The sequence below is a fragment of the Astatotilapia calliptera genome, chromosome 6, assembly GCF_900246225.1.
Source record: "Astatotilapia calliptera chromosome 6, fAstCal1.2, whole genome shotgun sequence".
Lineage (NCBI taxonomy): Eukaryota > Metazoa > Chordata > Actinopteri > Cichliformes > Cichlidae > Astatotilapia > Astatotilapia calliptera.
The window spans coordinates 28711963-28728420 of NC_039307.1; the positions used below are offsets into that span (position 1 = coordinate 28711963).

Sequence of the window (16458 nt, forward strand, 5' to 3'; positions counted from 1 at the left end):
TTTTTTTAAAAGAGTTGTTTCACCTCACAGCCACTCACACACACACACACACACACACACACACACACACACACACACACACACACACACACACCATCAGCTCCTATATTTCAGTACGTTTTCACAACTCAGGAGATGAAAAAACTGTTTTGAGACCAAGTCACGATTCAGTTTCACCTCATCTTTATCTCATTGGCAATTTTAGTTAACATGACTTCCAGTGGAGGACTCTATATTCAGCTCACTTGGTGCAATAAACTCCCACTGTTAAAAAAGACACTTTAACATGACAAGACTGAAAATAACTTCCAGGTAATGCTACAGGCACACTCCAAATCTAGAACTACTTGATTTCTAGTTTTAATCTATGATAAACCTTTTACTTACAGCATATTGTTAAACATCTGAGAGAGAACACTGAGTGGAAACAAAGAATTACGGTGTGTGCAATTGAGATGTGGTTGGTTTTATATTGGATGACCCAACATTTTCTGTTGTTTTTTATTTGTTCGTGGGATACCTGGCTGTTCCAGGATTTGTTACAATCCAAATATAAACTAAAGATGGGAAAGACGTGGCAGGCGTATAGTTCTATCAATTCCATTTAAATCCATAACAAATATCTCCTTCCTTAAGGCCTTTGATAACATTGCCTTACCTTGTGCAAACTTCACAGCTCTGCTGCCTTCTAAGCTATTTATGGAAGCAATAATCTTTACAGGAGTCATTTACTTGTTATAGGACAGTAAAAAACAGTTCCTTAATTCGATTGGCTATAAACAGCCAAATTACCTGAGAAGCTGTAGCCGGAGAATGCCTCGTGGCCAATGAGCGGATAAGGAGAGCATCTGAGCGGCTGAGGATAGCTGTCGCTGGGGAGGGAGAGCATGCGTCCCATGCTCAGTAGGTTGCCATGGGAACACCCTTCATCCTCAACTTGCACCTGGCACATGACATCACCAACACTGTTACTCTCACTGTCATCTCTACCCTGCTAGCTTACACGCATGCAGAAATACAAGCAGGCACCTGGGCAGGTGCGTCCAGCTCTAAGTCCCCGCCCACAGACGCGGTGCTGAGCCGTCGACTGGCCTCCTCCCGCTCTCTTCTCTCCTCCCTCTCCCTCCTCTCCTCCATCTCCTCCAGCTGTGCCTCCTTGTTGCTGTCCTCCAGGTGCTTCATCAGAACGGCCACGACCACGTTGACAAGCACAAACTGAGCCGTGAGGACGAAGGTGACGAAGTAAACGGGCGAGATCAAGGGCAGGTAGGTGAGGCAGTGGCGATCCTGCGGGCGACACTCGCGCAGTGTGTCCTGGATGATAACGGAAGGGAAGAGGAGACGATAAAGGATCAAGAAGCAATAACCTGATGATAAATGAAGGGATTAGGGTGATATATTAATGCGCTCTGCTGTACTTCCTCTCATCTCCTACAGGGGGAGATGTTGATCTGAGCCCAAAAGGACCTTGAGCCTGTCACAGAAGAGTAATACACTCTCCTGACCCTCGAATGTCATCAGCTCTTAGTCTGTCATAAAAAAACAGTGATCTGCTCTCTGCTTAATGCAGAGGCTGTCTCATAACCTATGCATTGAGACACGCAGACACAAACATGCACTCAGTCGTCCATCCATCTTCTTAAAAAACCCCCTCAGAGTAGAGGAAAGGAAGAGTAACAACCTTCATGATCCCATTCCAGTTGTCCCCGGTGGACACCCTGAAGAGCGTGAGGAAAGCCATGCCAAAGTTGTCAAAGGTAGCGTGGCGACTGAGACCCTCGCACGGGTTCTCGTCTGAGCACTCTGAAAGAGGATGAAAGGAATATTAGATCCGGTAAGTGTGGGAGACGAAGGCAAGGGGGGAGAAGAAAGAGAACTGCGCGCAGATTAGATCACTGATTAGGTTGCTGATTCTAAATTGGCATTAATTAATGTATGTAACTCAGCAAAATTTATGCTTGTTTATGTAATCCACACATAAATCACCCGTCGGTCGCACCCGCTTGCACGCATGCACAGGCTCACATGCACACTCTTGCACATACATGCACGCACACACTAACCCAGTTTTCCAAAGAGCTCAACTCCCAGAGCTGCATAGATGAAGAACAGCAACATGAAGAGCAGACCCAGATTCCCCACCTAGACGGACACATTACACGCACAAACAGATATATAGAGTGTATGATACACCAAAAAATAGACATGTACAGTATACACTGAAAAAGAGAGAGAGGGAGACGCCAACAGATAGGATAGGCCCAAAGACAGAGACCGCTGAGCCTTACTGCACTGACGTTTACTACTCCTTAAAAACTAACGGGATCCATCATGGTACCTGGAGTGGAATAACACCTTACGTTTTAGGGCTTGAGAAACAAGTGAGTTTTTGGCGCCTGGACCCAACCCTGATGAGTCACAAACACGCTTGTCACCGAGTTCTGGCCTGCCTCTCGTCATGGTAGGAGGCACGGCGATGTCTAATTAGATAAAAGGTGCATCCACCGATGAAGCGAACTGGAAACAAGCGCATTGGACGGCGCTGCAAAGACGTGGGTTTGATCCCCTGCAGTGACGTGTCACTTCAAAGACACACAAATACTACACAAATGGGAAGTGGAGGATCGTGGGTATTTTCTTTATAGCTGAGATTTCCGCTGGTTTGTTTGAATATATGCAAAGATGAGCACGGTCGTTTAAAATGAACATGGTTAAGCTGCAGGTCAAAACCATCACCACACCTTATAAATGTGTACTTGTATACATGTTTCCGCTTGTTTGATGTGCACCACCGCCCCCTCCCTCACCCTTTCTCCCTTGTTTCTTGTGGGGTCCCCCGAGGAAGGTTGGTTGATCCTCCCCAAAGCCTTCCCACATTATATTCAAAGAAGGCACACGGGGAAGGCGGCAGCTCTGTGATGCTATACTTAGGCACAGGAGCGCTTTGACTTAATGGTAACACGCTCACAGATACAATGCTAATGTGCAGATCTCTAGTAGTGCGCACCATAATTATGATGTTATGCCCACGCTTGTTAGCGTGCTAATATTTGTTAATTAGAAGTTAACACACAAGTAGAGCTGAGGCTGATGGGGATGTTTCTGAGTCATTGCTCAGGTGAATGACTGGGTTTTAAACTAATTGCAGAATGTTGGCTGCTCCTTCCAAATGCTAAAATGTCCTTGGGTAAGAGAAGTTCACAGAGTCCCCAGTTGCACGAATTAATGACAGAGACATTGTTAAAGTGCTCTGAAGATCTGCTAAGGTTAAAAAGTGCTGTAAAAGTTCAGACCATATTCTACTAGTATATCAGGTAAAATCTGACACTCGCATGTTAACCATTAAAAGGTTAACATATGAGAGTGTTCAGCCACAGAGGAACATAAACAGTGATGCTAAACTTCACTACAATCCATCCACATCATGAAGAAATTTAAATGAAAGCTACAAACGTCAGCTGGAAAGCTAAATTCATTTGGCCTCATCGTGAATATTTGCTAAACATTTTATGATAATCCATTTAATAGTTGGAATTTAATCTGGACCAAAATGGTGAACTAGTGTTGCTGCTCCCACATCTAAGACACATTTTCTTTTCTTTTTACCTTTTTACTATAAATGGTAAATGGACTTGTTCTTATAAAGTCCTTTTCTACTCTATTGGAGCACTCAAAGCACTTCATACACCTTGCCTCAATCATGCAAGAAAATTTTCCCTTGCCTTTTCTACATACATGCTTTCTGTCTAACATTCACACACAGTCATACTGCGATGGATGCATCGTAGAGCAACTTGGAGTTAGTATCTTGCCCAAAGATCTTTGGTATGCAGACCGGAGCAGCCAGGGGTCAAACCACAAACCTTCCAATTAGTAGTTGACCCGATAACTTGATGTAGCAATTTAGTGATAGGCAGGTGCTTGATGTTGGATTTCAACCTTGTTTAGGCCTTTTTTTCCTTAGTAGACGCCTATTGTGGCTAACCCTTGTTTTTCTTTTCTGAACTGAGAGGTTTGTGTCATATTTCCGGCCTGTTTCCAGAACAAAATAGCTGGGTGTGTATTAGACATTATTGAGGGTTATCTCTGCCTATACAGGTTACTATGGCTACTCTAATGGTCCTTTAACCCAGCGTTATTGATATATACTTGTCAAAACTCATTATTAAGGGCACAGAAGAGGTCTTCAATGTCTTTATGGGGGAAAAAGTTAATGCATTTATGTGGCAAAAAATATGACTAGCTTTGTGGCTAGGTCAAACTGGCTGAGAAGTCTTAGCTTAGCTGTTTTTTCTGTGCGTGATATTCTAATATTTTTAACTGTTTCCACTGTGTTAGCCAGTGTTTTAGACAGCCAAGGTATCAACAGCATATCTTAACTGGAAAAAGCTAGACAGGGTCATCTGTAGTTAGCACTAATTAGCAGGTATCTGTGACTGTGTTGCACCCATGGAGTCTTGCTAACCAAGCTAGCTGCTAACTTAGCACAGCAGCCTTTCATTTAAATTTCATAACTTTTGGCTTCAAAAGGAGAGTCTGCAGACCCCCGGTGGCGTCACAGTGACTACATCCATCTCCCTTCTATTATCCCCAACCAGCCGCCCCTTCCTGAGACGGGTTTTGCAGGAAATTCCTTCCTGTCAAAAGGGAGTTTTTCCCTCCCAGTGTCGCCAAGTGCTTGCTCATAGGGGGTTGTTTGATTGGGGTTTACCTTACAATATAAAGCACCTTGAGGTAGTGGTCCAGGCTGTCAGTGTTAGTAGAGGACATAAACACAGGCTTGAAAAAAAAATCACACAGGAAAGGAGCTCAGGAGGTAATCAGAAGGTTGGCGATGTGATTGGCGGTTGGTGGTGCAAATATGAATGGGTGTGTGAATGAAGCTTATAGTAAGAAAGTGGTTTGAGTGCTTAAATACAGTGGAAAAGTGTGATATATCTACCAGTGTATTTGCCTGGTAAAATCTGCCTGAATGCAGCTTTTGTCTGCAGAGCTTTTGTGCCTCAAAGAAAAGAAAGCTTTTCAGATTGGATCTTTGGATGTTCTGCTTTATTCGTCAGCAAGCAGCAAAACAATCATCCCAAAGCCAAACTGTTTCATAACATGCCAAAAAGTCAGGATTTAACTGATGAGTTTAAGGATCTGCAGGTACCTTTTAGCTAAATCTGAGTATGTCTTCTTCTTTGTTTAGTGATTATTAGGTGTCGCTGGTATAGCACTGCTTGGGAGGAATAAGTGATAAATCATGGAAGAGGCAGTCAGTGCCAGGCCTCGTAAATTGCTAAATAAAACAAGCCATCTGCTTTTCATCAGATCTGGACACCAGGCAGCCATTTAAAAAGACATGTTTAACTGTACAAGCACAATAGATGCTTCTTACCTGAGGCAGAGCCTGCATCACCGTGTCCAACAGAGCTCTCATCCCCGTCGCCATCTTTAACAGCTTCAGCACTGAAATATCGCAACATGTCAGCTCTTATCAGCCTCACCCCGTCGTGTTTTTTTTTTTTCTGTGTTTGTCTCCCCGTGTGCTTACCTCGTGTTATCCTGAGGACCCTCATTATCCGTATAATTGTGGGGTTGATGGGCAGGGAAGCACTCAGGTCTATTTCCTCCAGTGTGATACCCATGATGGACAGCAACACAATGGCGAGGTCCAGCTGGTTCCATCTTGACACACACGGACAAAAACAATATTAGCTTCTGAAGGGATGCTTTTTGAGAGCCTCTGTCTCCATGCGCGACTGGGGATACCTCTCTTTGAAAAAGCGCCGAAGACCAAACGCGATGAGTTTCAGAATGGCCTCGATGACGAAAACCAGCGTGAAGACATAATTGCAGTACTTCAGTATCTCCTCGAGGTACTGCAGGACACACAGATACACACTTCTACAATACCACTGCATTGTGCTTCATTACTATGGTTTTAGGACAGGTGGAGGAAGGTGTTGCCATGGTTACCTGAGGTTGGTTGTAGTGCTCCATGCTCATGGTGAGGAGGTTTGTGAAGATGATGATGGTTATGAAGAGATCCAGGTAGTGGCTGGTGCACACGGTGTGGATGCTTCGACGTAACGGAGAGTAGTCGGCGTAATACGGCTTCTCAAGGGCCCCTACACACACACACACACACACACACACACACACACACACACACACACACACACACAGAGATACAAACACAGACACACACACACACACACACACACACTGAGAGTCATTAAAATGCTTCTGAAAGAAAAATATGATATTGGCTATGAGGTCACTGGTGAAGCGTGTGCCAAGTGGCACTCTGGTGTGTGCGTGCATGTGTGTGCACAGACTAAAAGTGCCACCTCAGGAATTCAGTCCTATCCATCATGCACACACACTCTCCACGGCACCTCAAGGTGTCTTTGAGCAGAAACCCTCGCTGTCTGCTGCCAGACAGTTAACTGACTAAGAGGAGAGCACTACTAGAGATTACACTGCAGAGAGAGCGTACAGAGAGAGAGACAGAAATCTAGCAAGAGAAAGAAAATGTGTGTGTATGTAGGGGTGCTGACTATGCGTGTGTGCACACCTATGCGAAATGACCAGAACTATGTAGACACATTCCCTGACAAGGGAATATTTGATACAATTTTAAGACAATTTAATGCCTCAGGATAAAATTTTAGACAACAGCAGGCTCCAACTGATACACCTCTTTAACTGCTCGTTAACAAAACTATCCACTCAGCCAGTGACATCACAATAACTCAGGCAAGTCAGGTCAAGATAACCTGCTGAAGTTTGCTTGTTAGAACAAAGGAATGCAGAAGAGCATCTCTGAATGTGTTTGAAGCAGATGGTCTACAGGAGCAGAAGGCCTTCACAATCATCAGATCTCAGTCCAACAGAGCACCTTTGGGATGTGGTGGAACAAATATGGAGCTCTGTGTGATGCTTTCATGTGAATGTGGACCAAAATCTTGCTGCGCCTTGTTAAATCGGGCCCTAGCACACTGTACATAATAAACTGGCCAGTGAATGTATAATAGGTCCATGTACTAAGCTCCATAAAGAAATAGCTCCATTAGTTTGGTTGGAGCACTTTTGACTGGCTGACGCAGTGACGCTGGGTTTACTGCCAGCATCAGCGCCAGCATTTTCTTTCAGTTCTCCAGCAGGCATGTTTCCCTTGTTGTTTAAAGCAGGATCATTTTTTTTGTACCTTTTCCCTCTGCACCCGTTTCTTCTGCTTCAGACTCCAAAGGAGAAGTGACATAAACAAACTAAAACTAGATTTGCTTTGAAAAGTGAGGAAAAGAAAAGAATGAGGAAATCGCTACATAATAAGTCAAGGTTACTCGTCAACACATGCTGGCTTTTATGAAATTTAATGCTGAGAAATAAAATGCTCTAACACCGACAGACCTGATGAGATAGTAGAGCAGAGAAAAGAGACACTCATAAACCACAAATGACATGTCCTACTTTCAGCGCACTCTGACGCACCAGTTCGAATGGAAGCTGATCGTTCCGGACACTGGGAATAATGTGCTCGTGTACAGGCGTCAGCAGACCTGGGCCCAGAATGCTTTATGAATAGTTCCTCCAAAAGAAAACATAATCGTGCCTTAAAGCTGGAAAATAATGGATATTGCTCATCGAGCACATGAAAAATGTTCAACTCTTTTTGGGTTGTTCTCTGTTCTCTCTCTTTGTGTGTGTGTGTGTGTGTGTGTGTGTGTGTGTGTGTGTGTGTGTGTGTGTGTGTGTGTGTGTGTGTGTGTGTGTGTGTGTGAGGACTTGTCTTTGTTGGCATCTGCTGGTCGCTAGGCTAGGGATGTATGAACATTTTTCAAAGGAAAAGGAGATGGAAGCTAACGGGCGCAGGCGAGGCCAGAGGAGATGCAGGAAGAGTTATCTCCCGTTGCTGTAGCAGCAGATGAGTCAGGACATGAGAAAGCCACTGCCTCATCTACGAGCTCGGAGGATGAAGGAGAGGACTGTTAAGCTAGAGCATTTCTTTCGCAAGGCACACTGTGTGAAAGCCTTACCTTACACCTCCATGTGTGATTAAAGCCGTGTTAACCATCTTACAAATGACTTATTCTGAGGCAGCTGGGCGAGCTAGCCGGAACTCACTGTGATCTTAGTGCGGAACATGGGCCGAGCGCAGAAAGGAAGCGGGATGACCTTACTTTTCCCTTTGTAGAAATCAACTGATACATCTTCCAGCCATAATCAGTTTCCCCTGAAGCGTATTTATGAATCATCTGCATTTGCATTTGCAGTCGATTTGGCCACTGAAACTGTTCCACAGTGAGAGGGAGTGAAAGAGAACTTAAAAGAGGAACAGCAGCATAGAGAGATGAGGTCACAAAGACAGATGCGATCAGATGGAGAGAGCCCAGGACCCAATGATTAACTGTAATAAATAGCAAAAGAACCCTGATTGATCTATATGTGCCGCTGAACATCGACTATCGACCTGCAGCTGACATCCTGTAGTGATCCTATGTTGTGTAATTATCAGCCCATATGGAATAATGAGTATCGATGATTATTTAGCCCCTATGGGAGGAAATAGTGCACTCATGTTCTGCTTCTGTTTTTTGGAAGAGAGGGAGCAGGATGGTTGCACAGTGATTAGCACTACTGCCTCACAGCAAGAAGGCCCTGAGTTCAGCTCCATCACCCGACCTTCCTGTGTGGAGTTGCATGCTCTCTCTGTGTCTGCGTGGGTTTTCTCCAGGTACTCCTCCCACAATTTGTGATTCTAAATTGCCCGCAAATGTGAATGCAAATGGTTGTCTGTCTCTCTGTGTTAGGCCTGCGATAGACCAAAAAAAGACATTTTACTAGATTTAGGATGGTATATGGTGATGGGATCATTTTCATGGCCAAGGGAGTAAAGAGCAGAGGAGGAGGCAACTCTAGCAGGCAGAATGGAAAATGGTGCAACTATCAGGGGAGACTCTAAAGACTTCTGGGTAGGGTGAAGCCACCAGTGGTTCAAGATCTTTACAATACCTCTTAAAGAAAGTGAAGTGAAAGCAACGTGTGTGTCCCCTTTCTTGAATCACGACTGCATGGTTTTTTTCAGGTGGTTTAGGAATCACATGTTAAGCAGTTACAGGTGTAACGTTTGGATGTCCACTTAAAGCACTGTGCAGATTTTGAGCCGGCCCTCCTGCTATTTTTTAAAGTGGTCCTGAGTAACAGTTCTCCCGGCTTTGTGAAGGTCTTTCAAAGTTTTTTCTTTGGACATTGGCTGCTTTTTCACCCATTTTCAGTCCAGTCCTTGTACCTGACCATTTTCATTTGTTAAGCCGCTGAACACTGACGTGTGAATCATTCAAGCATAAACGGACATCCAGCTCAAGGGATGAACCAATGTTGCGTCTACACATAGCAGACAACTTAGAGCCCATTTCAAATTGTATCTTTAAGGCCTTTACACACCGGACGTGTAAAATTTGTGCAAATATTTTGTGATTTAAAACTATTTTTCGGACTCACCTATTCTTAATAGAGCCATTCACATTGACCACAATAAATGCCAAGTCTGCCAGTAAAAGTTTCAACAGTCCCACTGACATCCTGAAATATGCACAGAAGCAGACGCGATAGAATTTCAACTCCTGGGTCAAAACATGAAATTCTTCCTCCTGCTGCCTTCTCATGAGAGTTGCAGGAACCCAGAATCTCAGTTTTTTCCTTTTCTTGTTTGGAAACATCAGGACCAGCTGGTCATAGGTTGACATATTTTTCACAAAATCACAGTGATTTCAGTCTATATATATATGTTACGTGACAAGCTAGCGTCCAAAAAACGGAGAATTTCATGCAGAATTTCGTAAAGGCTTTTAGCAAAAACACAAAAAATTAGGTATTATTAAAAGGTTTGACAGCATAAAATAGTATTTTTGCACCAACAAGGTGATTCCCAAAGACCTATTAGCCTTAAATGTGGTTTATCTTGCCATGCTATGCAGTTTTCTCTGTAGTCCTCACAACATTTAAGGAAACAGAACAAGTGGAAGGCAAAGAAAGAACATTATCAGTCATGGATTGGCCTCAACATTACTGAAGCACTGTGGGATCATCCTGACAGAGAACAGAACAACAGGCAGAAACATCCAAAGAACAGCTTTGAAAGTCCTTCAAGAAGCCTGGAGAACTATTCCTGGAGACCACTTAAATAAATTACAATAACACTTGTCTATGAGAGCTCAGACCGTGTTGAAGAATAAAGTCAATACCAAATATTGGCATTCAGGGTTGTCAGAATTGTACAAATTCTGTTTTTGTCTTCTATACTGTATTTCCATTTATATCTCCACATTTCAATAAATGGCTGCACCCATTTCCCATTTTTCTAGCCAAATATGAAGCAATGAGAGGTGACTCAAGACTTTTGCACAGTACTTTACTCTGATGTCCCTCCACCCACTTTCCCGAAACACTTCCTCACTTCTCCTCCTCTTCTCCAGTCGCTTCTGTCGTTTCTCCTCCCTCAGCCGCGCCTCTTCCTCCTCCTGCTGCTGGCGACACTTGTGAAAGTTTTCCACCACCACGCCCACAAACATGTTGAGCACAAAGAAGCTGACAATGAGCAGGAATGAGATGAAAAACAGCAGCATCCAAGGATTGTGGTTTCTCACTGGCTGCAGAGAGAAACAGAGAGAAAAAAGCAAAGAAGAAAGGACAGGAGGTAGCACAGAGACACAAAAGGTAAAAAAAAAAAAAACAAGAACAGAAAGAGTGATGAAAGAAGGTGAGGAGGGGTGGAGAGGAAGAAAAGGAGAGAGCACAAACAAAAAGACAATGTAAGTACTGAGTCAGCACTAAAACTGCCAGCTCTGTCAGCTCACATCTATTCATCCATCTGCCTTTTTTTTCTTTTCTTTGCACAGCTACACCTCACTCCCGAGATATTTCCCCTTTCACACTCAAACAAACAAGATCAAGTGTTCCTAAGAACGACACAAAAAAGAAGGAAATCACAGGGAAATATTCACTCGCTGAATGAGTCGTTCATCTCCCTGATTTTCACTTTTTAATCCCTCACACACCCGCTCTCCCCCCCCGCTGTGTGCGAGACTGCCTCTCCTCACCTGCTGGTCCACACCCATGGCATCCAGGCCGTCGTACATGATGCTGACCCAGCCGTCCTTACACGACAGCACAAAGAGCGACATCAGCGCCTGGCGGGATGATACGCACATAATTCAGCTTTGCTGCTACGATTACCAGCCTGTAAGAGCAGATGTCTGTCCAAGAGTGTGACAAACCTGTCCCAGATTGTCGAAGTTGTATTTCCGCCGCAGCCAGCGGTAACCAGCCTGCAGACACTCAGTTTTATTGGTGATGTTACTTACATTGATCCCGTCGCAGTAGAAGAATTTCCCTTTAAACAGCTGCGCAAGTGTGAGCACAGAGAAAAAAAAACATGAGAGAAGACTGTAACCTCAAGGCAGTGTAAACAAACCTTCACACAACAGAGCAGAGGCTGTTATATTGCTGTACAGTAAACAGTCTGCAAGAGCCTGCAGACCCCTGTGCAGAATCACTCCAGCATGGGTGTTCTCATTAGAAGATAACCCACTGATAGCGTGCTTTTCGTCAAATATAAGCCTACGTGTTAATTAGCTTCAGCGTTCATTAGGTATTATATCCTTGCAAGGATTAAATCTGAACATTTGTATTTGCAAAAAGAGAAACATAAGCCATGAAAATGAACTGACTGGCTTTGAGTGGAGTTTTTAAAAACGGTACTGTACATTCATTTCCTGACTTTGACATTTTAAAATGTGGTGAGAGCCTTTAAACCTTAAAGGAAGTTTCATTAATAGATTCTTTTGTTTTAAAGTATTTCTTCTGTTTTTTTTCTCCATACAGGTGATCCAGGTGTTTTGTTTGTTTTTTCTTTCTTCCCCCCCTTCTCACCATCTCTTCTCCCCTTTGGTTTTCTTTCTCTCCCTCTCTTTCTTTCATTCTTTCTCCCTGTCCTATCCCCCAGTCATGTCTGTCCCGTTTGTAGCACCTGAAAATAAAATAAATTCATAATTATAATAAAGGTCAATCAAATGGACCAATATGGCAAGGCCATGATGATCCACTTGGTAAAATAAATCCGCTTGGCATCTTTCTTGGCCTTAAGACAACAATTCTGATGGCTAAAGATCCAAACGGGACACAAAAAATAAAGTATTTCTGAAGGACTTCAACGCGTGAAGAAGTAAATGTGTCCGGAGACTATCCAGCCTGTTTTAAATGTGCACTTGAGCCTGACTCCTATTAGTGCAAAGATGTTTTACCTCACATTTAATCCCTGAGATATCGTTGCATAAGAAAAATAAGCTCAAAATAGGCAATTTCAACAGCACATCTCTAGTAGGCTCTAGTAAATGAAAGAAAATTTTGGGCTTAAAGTGTAAGAAATAAATGTGTAAAATTCATTACAAAGTTTTGGTAACTCTTAGACCAGACTGCCCTGACATTATAAAGCAGAAAGTTTATGTTAATGCCCTTTTTTTTTTTTTTACTGTGGACCCATTATAAGAAAAATAAAATTTGTATAGTACATAAAGAAAAAACAGGAACTTTTCTGCAATTTAATTGTTTATATATTACTTATTTACTTTGGTGTAGCATGAATGGCCATGGTGGAGGTCTACATCAGTAGCCAATGGTGTAAAACTAAAAAATACAGCTAAAAATTCAAAATTTATGACCTCCCTCACATTTTCCAAAGCCGTCCATTGGGGCCAGATTGGAGTCTTTGCTAGGCCAATTCTGGCCCACAGGCCTTATGTTTGACACCCCTTTACAGCAGAAGAAAAGTATATAATTACAATCTGGTACAAAAAGCAATTTTTGGCCTCTGTTTCTCTGATAGTTTCTCCCTTCATAACAACTCTAAGTTTATAAGTCAACCACCTGGATAATTGAGTTAAGGGCACGGCTACTTTGATTGACAGGTGTCCCAACACAGGCAGGCGTAGCCAATCATCGCTGCCAGGCCTCAGCGCCACTAATTGGAGTCACTGAACTGAACCTCTCCACTGTGTTTGCGGTGTTGGTGTCTCCTGGAGCATTTTAATGGAAATATCTGACAAATAAAATGTCTCCCTGTATAGCACACATTGTCCAAGAAGTTTGTGCTTCAGTTTTGGAAAGTGAACTTTGAGGGTTTTATTAGTCTGTTAGCTTAGCATTCATTAGCAGTTTGTATACGCAGCTTTGAACAAAGCTTGCTAGCACTAGTTGATACCTGGAGCCCCCCACACCTCATTATGATATGTTCAATTGTGAAACCAACCCCCCACCCCCCAAAAAAACATGGCAGCAGCCTGAATGCTAAATGCTAAAGTCCAAATACTTTAGCATTTAGCTTGACATCACAGTGGCTACGACCTAGCTTGCAGATAAAGGTGAAAATTAAGTGTTAATTCATGTTTCAGACTGTAAAAAAAGGTGAAATGCTGATCAGTAATTCTTTTGTGTCCAAACCTAAACAAACTGCAAGCAAAAAAAAAAAACACCTCCCCTTTCAGACTTTCACTGTCCTTTACATTAGAAACACCAATATGTCACTTGAGGGACGCTGATCCAAGCTGGTTTTCTAAGGTAGGAGGAATCAAGCTACTATTTAAAAGTAGTAACAAATTAAACTTTATTTGCGCTTACATTTTTTTCTTTCTTATACTGTACCCTGTTATTTGGCTTCAGAGCTTATTAACAGTCCTAACCCTGAGGTCTGAAACCAAAGCAACGTGATATTATTTTTGATCCTTTATATCAAGCAAAGTGTGTTATTTATAGTTTATTAGCTCATTCTGAATATTAAGCTATTTTAATAAATAATAAGCTGTATTTATGAATTTGATTAGTAATATTAAAATCCAGGTGAAAATCCGATTTAAAAACCACATTCTCAGCACATTCCCCCTGTTGAACCATTGTTGTTGTTTTTTTAATTACTTCCAGGGACTGGTGCATAATCAGCAGCTCATTTGCATTTCCTCCCAATTTTTCTCTTCACTTTTTATTACCTGAAGCTTTCTCTGAGCTCATTTACTTTAAGCCACAGTGATCTGTGTCTTCTTGCAGCAGAAAACACAACGAGCTTTTAATGTTCGGTCATATCAAATCGAGTGAAAATGAGTTTGACGTGTTTTGTATTTTGCTGTCTCGGGGGAAAAATGATGGAGCTTATCTTTAACTGACAGAGGACGAACGGGGAACGGTCGGCATGAACATTTACCTGGACTCCCAGAATTCCAAACACGATGAAAAAAGCACAGCAGATCAAAACAATATTCCCAATTGGTCTGAGAGATGTGATCAGAGTTTCAACCACCAGTTTCAGACCTGGAGCACGACTTATCACCCTGCAGCAAGCACACACACAGGTTAGACAGTCCTTAATATAATATCAGCAGAGTAAACACAGATGATAATCTCCTTGATTTGTACCTGAGTGGTCGAAGTGTGCGGAGCAGGCGAAGGACCCGGAGGATGCCTAAGATCCGATTACCACCTGCTGAAGCGATGGACACCAGGATGTCCACAAGTGACACAAACACCAGGAGCCCATCCAAGACATTCCAGCTGCTCTGCAGGTACACGCCCTCTCCAAAGTACAGGCCCATAGCTACCACCTGCATGCAGACGCGCACAGATCCAACAAAATTACTGAAATAATTAAATAAGCTAAGGTGTAAAATGAGAATGAAAGCCATTCTGATCCCCACCAGCAACGAAAATTGCCTCTTTAGAATCAAGAAAATGACTTTGGAGTGGAGTGCTTATTCAGAAAATGTTCACTGTTATGGTTACCTTGATCATCATTTCGCCCACGAAGATCACAGTGAAGATGTAATTGGACACACTGAGAAACATCCGCTCCTGTTGCACACACAAAGACACACACACACAGGCGTGAGAGCATGCACAGATTAACAGCAGGAAGCGCATTCGTCAATTTAAAGGCTTTGTAGCCTTAGCTTTGATTCTGGAGCACAAAGTGTTGCATAACGAGCTAAGAAAAAAAATGCACAGCAATCGCTGTAGAAACATAATAAAAACATACTGGGAACAACACGTGTTGTTATAGAGACTCTTACATCAGCTACAAGCACATGAGCTCTTGTAGTAAACAGCCCCTCTTTGTGTGCGTGGTCATGCAAAAGACGTATGCTGCTTCTGTATTTGTGAGCCGTGAGTCATGTCTTGAGCTGTTTAAGGTTTAGATTACAGTGCTGCGCGAAAGTCCTGACCTGCCACTTTTTCTAGGAAGCTGAGAAATAGAAGTGGCGATTTATTGAAACATGTGCAAACATAAATAGAAACGCAGTATATAAGTTGAAACAGAGTTTGGCTTCAGGAACAGTTCTCCAGGCTTCTTAAAGGACACTTAAAACTCTTCTTTGGATGTTTCTGCCTTTTGTTCCCTTTTCTGTCAAGATGATCCCGCACTGCTTGGATAATATCGAGGTCCGTGCTCTGGGGAGGCCAATTCGCTGTGCGTTTTTCTATCCAGGTATGCTTTTACTGCATTAGCAGCAGAGATGGGCAGTAACGCGTTACTTGTAACGCGTTACTGTAATCTGATTACTTTTTTCAAGTAACGAGTAAAGTAAGGGATTACTATTGCAAAATCGGTAATTAGATTACCGTTACTTTCCCGTAGGAACGCTGCGTTACTGCGTTACTAAAACCGTGATTTTTTTTGCGAGAATGTCTCATGACAGTGACGTAAGCAAGTGCGACGTTGGTGACAGCAGCTGTGTGCAGATCAACAATGGATAATATATCGAGTGCGGGAGAGAGTATGAGCGTGCAGCGTTTAAAGCGTGGAAGTACTGACCTTACTTTGAGTTTGATTCCATAAAAAGTGACAAAAACATTATTGTCCGTTGTGCGTGGGAAGAAAACTTCTTTTTACAGCGAAAAAAACCCCTAAACTTCCGAGCAAGCACCGAGTAGCTACGACGTGATGGGAAACTCACAGAGAAACTCACGCGGATTCTTCAACTGACCGCAGCACACCTACACCAGGGTAACCCTCCGCCTACCCTGCTCCTGCTTTACAGGTGAAAATAGAGCAAAAGGACCGCTGAGTCTTTGACTTTATTTATTTTCTGCTGTGTTTTACTTGCATCTGTTTGAAAGAGTGAGTGAAAACACAAAAAATATTTTATTTTATGTGCTGGAATGTGTAGAAAATAGGTTTAAATGTTAAACTAATTTATTCAAGTCAGAGAATGGTGCATATAATTAAATGTTTTGCTTGATGCATAAAGTTAAAAGATTAAAACTGATAAAACAAGTTTTAAAAAGAGACTTTTCCATTTGATTACATTTTGTATGATGGATTATGTAGAAAAAGTAGAATTGGGCTGAAAGATCTATCGCTTTATCACCTCTTCAGGTTGTAAATCGTGTTTTTAAAAAGTAACTAAGTAACTAAGTAACTAATTA

General features: G+C 42.6%; 1 protein-coding gene across 1 annotated transcript in view; it reads right to left on the reverse strand.

The window, feature by feature from the left end:
* LOC113024422 (voltage-dependent T-type calcium channel subunit alpha-1H-like) overlaps window positions 1-16458 on the reverse strand; it is a 61583-nt gene that overhangs the window by 4181 nt on the left and 40944 nt on the right. The window contains exons 20-33 of the mRNA XM_026171519.1: window positions 14815-14883; window positions 14452-14636; window positions 14240-14366; window positions 11265-11390; window positions 11088-11177; window positions 10445-10637; window positions 5962-6113; window positions 5755-5864; window positions 5537-5670; window positions 5381-5451; window positions 2064-2142; window positions 1682-1803; window positions 1030-1314; window positions 793-943 (exon numbers count right to left, since the gene is read on the reverse strand). Coding sequence (XP_026027304.1) covers window positions 793-943; window positions 1030-1314; window positions 1682-1803; window positions 2064-2142; window positions 5381-5451; window positions 5537-5670; window positions 5755-5864; window positions 5962-6113; window positions 10445-10637; window positions 11088-11177; window positions 11265-11390; window positions 14240-14366; window positions 14452-14636; window positions 14815-14883 — 1894 coding nt within the window. The remainder of the gene's footprint in view (window positions 1-792; window positions 944-1029; window positions 1315-1681; window positions 1804-2063; window positions 2143-5380; window positions 5452-5536; window positions 5671-5754; window positions 5865-5961; window positions 6114-10444; window positions 10638-11087; window positions 11178-11264; window positions 11391-14239; window positions 14367-14451; window positions 14637-14814; window positions 14884-16458) is intronic.